General features: G+C 28.8%; 1 protein-coding gene across 1 annotated transcript; it reads left to right on the top strand.

Annotated features, from left to right (window-relative positions):
- The first annotated feature begins 276 nt into the window (after nt 1-276).
- On the top strand, nt 277-777 carry LOC127128886 (zinc finger A20 and AN1 domain-containing stress-associated protein 6-like). The gene has a single exon (XM_051058254.1). The coding sequence runs from the start codon at nt 335-337 to the stop codon at nt 761-763; it is 429 nt and encodes a 142-aa protein (XP_050914211.1). The 5' UTR covers nt 277-334; the 3' UTR covers nt 764-777.
- The last annotated feature ends 1374 nt before the right edge of the window (nt 778-2151 follow it).

Genomic DNA, 2151 nt, shown 5'->3' with positions numbered 1-2151 from the left:
TTTTTTAATAAATCAAATAAAATGCAAATAAATTAGGGACTAAGTCCGGATTATTTTCTTCAAAACCTAGAAATTATTTTTATTTTTTTGAGAGACTATATTAGATCTTGCATATTTTTCTCAAAAATTAAATCTACACTTATTTAATTCTTTCCTAATTTTTTGACAGATAGTTTCCTAAAATATAGTATTATTAGTTACAATCATCTAGCAATTATATCCTATAAATGAACACAACCTAATCCATCATTCAAAACTTTCAAGCTTGAATCTTTTCTCCACAAAACTCTCCCTTTCTCCGAATTTGCAAACATCTATTTTTCTTAAGTGAAACATGGTTCCATTGCTTTGTGTCAATGGTTGTGGTTTCTACGGTTCTTCTTCAAACAACAATCTCTGCTCAAAGTGTTACAATGATTATCTCAAAGAAAACATTGAAAAGTCAAATGATGAAAGCTTTGTTTTTGAATCAACATCTTCTTGTTCTTCAATGACCCCTAATACTGATAGTATCTGTGAGGCTATGGCAGCTACTTCTCTTACCGACAATCAAAACATAAAGACAGAGAAAAATAGGTGCAAGAGTTGCAACAAAAAAGTGGGACTATTAGGATTTAATTGTCGTTGTGGAAATGTATTTTGTAAAATGCATAGATATCCTGAAGAACATGCATGCAAGGTGGATTTAAAGAAGATTGGTCGTCAAATATTAGATAAACAAAATCCTTTATGTGTGAGTGATAAATTAGAACACCGAGTTTAGATGTGATAAGACAATAAATAGTGGATATCAATTTTAATTTTAATTTTTAATAATTAAGATTGTAAATATATTGATTCTTTATGAATATTTCTATATATTTTTAATTATTAATCCTTCAATGTTTTTTAACTATTACATATTGTCATTTATAATTATTTTTTTGATTATTGTACCGGAATAATTTGGCTTGGCATGAGAGAGGGTGGTTCTAAGGAAAGCAAGACAAGTAGCCTAGATGAGAGAGGGTGGTATAAGTAATACTCAACTCAATAGAAAGAGAAAGGTAGAATTGATTTTCAAACATTAGCATACAACCACAATCTAATATACAATAAAGGATTGTCAAGTCAATCTAAGAAGTTAGAATGAATAGAAGTATTACAACTAGCTCCAAACCAATCACAAGTAAACTAAGTCCTTCTCAATAAATAAATCCTCTTTGAAAAAGATAGCATTTCTAGTTAGTCAAAGAGTCAATGGAAAACTAAAAAAACAGACGAAAAATCATATTGATTCTTTCTGTGAACAAACTATCAAAGTTGTGAAAGTGGTCCATGATACCCCACAATTAAATTTTCCGATACATCGGAAAATGCAAATAATGTCAAATTTTCGGTATGATCTCAGAATTATAAAAAACATGAATTTTCATTTTTTTTGGGTACAACGGCATGCATAAATGGTTCGACTAAAAAGTCATCACATATAATAGATACATATTTACCACAAAAGTTGTTATACGTACAAGAAACAAAACTACTTAGGATGACTTCGTAATTTCATCTTTCAAATGCCTAATTCGTCCTACATATGTTGATTCTCATGCTTTTGCATCTTTAGTACAGGTCTGTCTCTAAGGGTCTGTTAACGGAAATTTCAAATATACTCAAAATTTCTGATATATCGGAATTTTGAAAATTTCCAAAAATTTTTGTTTGTTCCCGGATATTTTGAGAATTTCCAGTATTATATACTGAAATTTTTGAAATTTCCAGTATTTTTACCGAATTTTCCCGAATTTCCGATATAAATCCGTGAATTTTGAAAAATGGAAAAGTTACGTATTGAATATTTTAAAATAACTACTGAAAATTTTGTTTTAGTATGTTTGAAAAAGTGAAAACTATGGAAGAAAGATAAATTTTGAAGTGTAAATATTAGCTAGGGTATTTTGGAGATATTAAAAAATTGGGACTATTAGGTTTAATTGGGGGTGGTAGAAAGAAATCTCTCAACCAAGCCAACGCATAAATCCATAAATACCTTAGTCTTAGACTTGAGAGGATTCTCTAATTTTCTTTATAAAAAATCATATATAAAATTTCTCATTAAATACTCTAAATACCACAAACATCTCTACAAACACATGGTTATGTTTAAGTATTTTT

Source organism: Lathyrus oleraceus, chromosome 3 (genome assembly GCF_024323335.1).
Source record: "Lathyrus oleraceus cultivar Zhongwan6 chromosome 3, CAAS_Psat_ZW6_1.0, whole genome shotgun sequence".
NCBI lineage: Eukaryota > Viridiplantae > Streptophyta > Magnoliopsida > Fabales > Fabaceae > Lathyrus > Lathyrus oleraceus.
This window is presented reverse-complemented; position numbering and strand designations above follow the sequence as displayed.

Excerpts from the sequence above, each read along its gene's own strand:
- LOC127128886 (XM_051058254.1), top strand. The coding sequence starts at position 335 with ATGGTTCCATTGCTTTGTGTCAATGGTTGTGGTTTCTACGGTTCTTCT.